Source organism: Cherax quadricarinatus, chromosome 79 (assembly GCF_038502225.1).
Source record: "Cherax quadricarinatus isolate ZL_2023a chromosome 79, ASM3850222v1, whole genome shotgun sequence".
Taxonomy (NCBI): Eukaryota; Metazoa; Arthropoda; class Malacostraca; order Decapoda; family Parastacidae; genus Cherax; species Cherax quadricarinatus.
The window spans coordinates 4855087-4857167 of NC_091370.1; the positions used below are offsets into that span (position 1 = coordinate 4855087).

Here is a 2081-nt window from a genome sequence, read left to right on the forward strand (position 1 = left end):
CCTGCTATACCTGTTCACCCATCAGTATAAAATGGGTACCTGGGTGTTAGTCGACTGGTGTGGGTCGCATCCTGGGACAAAACTGCCCTAATTTGCCGAAATGCTCTGCATAACAAGGTGCTGTCTATATAGTATGTCAGCTAAGCCAGTACACCTTGTACATGTACTTGTAGCAATAAAGATATTATTATTAATTAGGAAGATGATTCGTAATTATTACATTAACAATGTTAAAAGACACAGACAATACAGACAACTTAATGTTTATTACGAGCCAAAGTGAGGAGACGCATTATTGACTATCCTGGCGAATCATCTAGTTAGGAATATTACATTCTTTAGTAAATTATATCATAAACGGTTATATATTTGTAATAGTGTCTCAGATTTACAAATCAAGAGTGAACAACTTCGTGATGAGGCAGTATTTATACCCATAGGAATGGAAAACTTCCTGAAGGGGCGATATGTATACCTTCAGGAGTGGAAAACTTCCTGAAGGGGCGATATGTATACCTTCAGGAGTGGAAAACTTCCTGAAGGGGCGATATGTATACCTTCAGGAATGGAAAACTTCCTGAAGGGGCAGGCAATATAGGAAATGTAAAAGTGTCGTTTTTATTTAGAAATTCTTTAATATCAATAAAGGTAATAAATAGACATTAATACTGTTCTCTGCCATTGACGGTAATCACCGTTATCCTGGGAGAGTAAACAAGAATTATAAAGGACAGTAAATAAAGATATGAAAAGTGATGCATAAGAAAATAGAAGCACTGTTCAGAATCAGCTGTCTAAACTTTGCTCACTTGACTCAGACCATCATTATCAGATAGCGAGAATCGTTAAGGGAATATTTTCTCACGTTCACTGTATAGAAAAGTATTAGCTATTAGATGTATGAGGAGAGTATTAAGGTTGGTCATCGTTTAGTTGTATCCTGGTCTGGCAGGAGCGCCGTACGTGGGTCTAGGACCAGCAGCTTCTTGCTGACGGGCAAACTCGATCTGGGCGATGGCGTGGGCTGGGAGAGGATGGGGCGTGGGCAGCAGGGAAGACTCAGCACGGTAACCTGCACCGTCAGCAACGAACTTGAAGACTCCTGGACTACCGTCGGGGAAGGTGAACCTGCAAGAACATGGACGTACAGAATTTACAGAGCAGAAAACAATTTGTAAAGGATGTAAATCTATTAATTATTTTCAAGATTATTACTACCTGTATATTTTATGCAGTTTCGATGCTTATGTAACAGTAATATCAGCAAGATACTCACGACCATCCTCCCTGGGCTGCCACGGCACCAGCTGGGCCCTGGGGGGCGCCCTGTTCCTGACGACTGATGCCATCACCAGTCTCGAAGTTGAAGTTATAGTTGCCGGCCTGGTCAGGTCCCTGACGATCATCCTTCAGGATGGGAACTACAGGACCTGAGGGGGCGCTGTAGGAGGGACGTGGAGGTGGACCGTATCCCTGTGGTGCCGCGGCCGCAACCGCTACCATAACACACAGGACCAATTTCTGCAAGCACATTTTTCCATTATGGTCAAATGTGATGAATTCTAAGTAACATTTTACTTCTCACAATCCAGAAGCTATGTAGATAATGCATTAGAATGTGATACACGCGTTTGCCTGAGCAAACAAGCTCAATTTAACCACTGTTCCCTCCCTTGCTGGTTTTTCTTCACTTATTGCTGTGAGCTATTGTTTTATGTTGGTGTGTTTTAATTCTTGTAGTGTATTATGTACTCGTGTGAAAATATGATTAATGTGATTAAATATGACGGATATAAGAATATATATTGTGTTTCAGGTACAAATTAGTCATCTTAAAGAGATTACTCTTGCCTTGATGTTAACAGTTCTTGTGAGTAGATGATAAATAGAAGACCCAGACCGTTTCCTCTAAGTAAAAGCAAATGAGATTAATTAGCATTGGTGTAAATGGATTAAGTTTATCTTCTTGTATTTCAAGCATGACTGAATGACCAGCTCAGGACCGTCCAGACGCAATATTTCTTACCGAGAACATGTTGCTTATGATGCCTGAGATGGACTGTGGTGGTGATCCAGTTGCA

At 41.1% G+C, this 2081-nt stretch overlaps 1 protein-coding gene across 2 annotated transcripts; it reads right to left on the reverse strand.

Annotated features, from left to right (window-relative positions):
• Positions 1-247: 247 nt before the first annotated feature.
• Positions 248-2081, reverse strand: LOC138855034 (cuticle protein AM1199-like). Of its 2 annotated transcripts, XM_070101786.1 has the most exons (3): positions 2027-2081; positions 1277-1521; positions 248-1128 (listed from the first exon to the last, which is right to left on the reverse strand). In XM_070101786.1, the coding sequence occupies exons 1-3, from the start codon at positions 2033-2035 to the stop codon at positions 930-932; spliced, it is 453 nt and encodes a 150-aa protein (XP_069957887.1). In that variant the 5' UTR covers positions 2036-2081; the 3' UTR covers positions 248-929. The 2 variants fall into 2 exon arrangements, with proteins under 2 accessions (XP_069957887.1, XP_069957886.1); XM_070101785.1 differs by lacking the exon at positions 2027-2081 and having other exon boundaries at positions 1277-1533.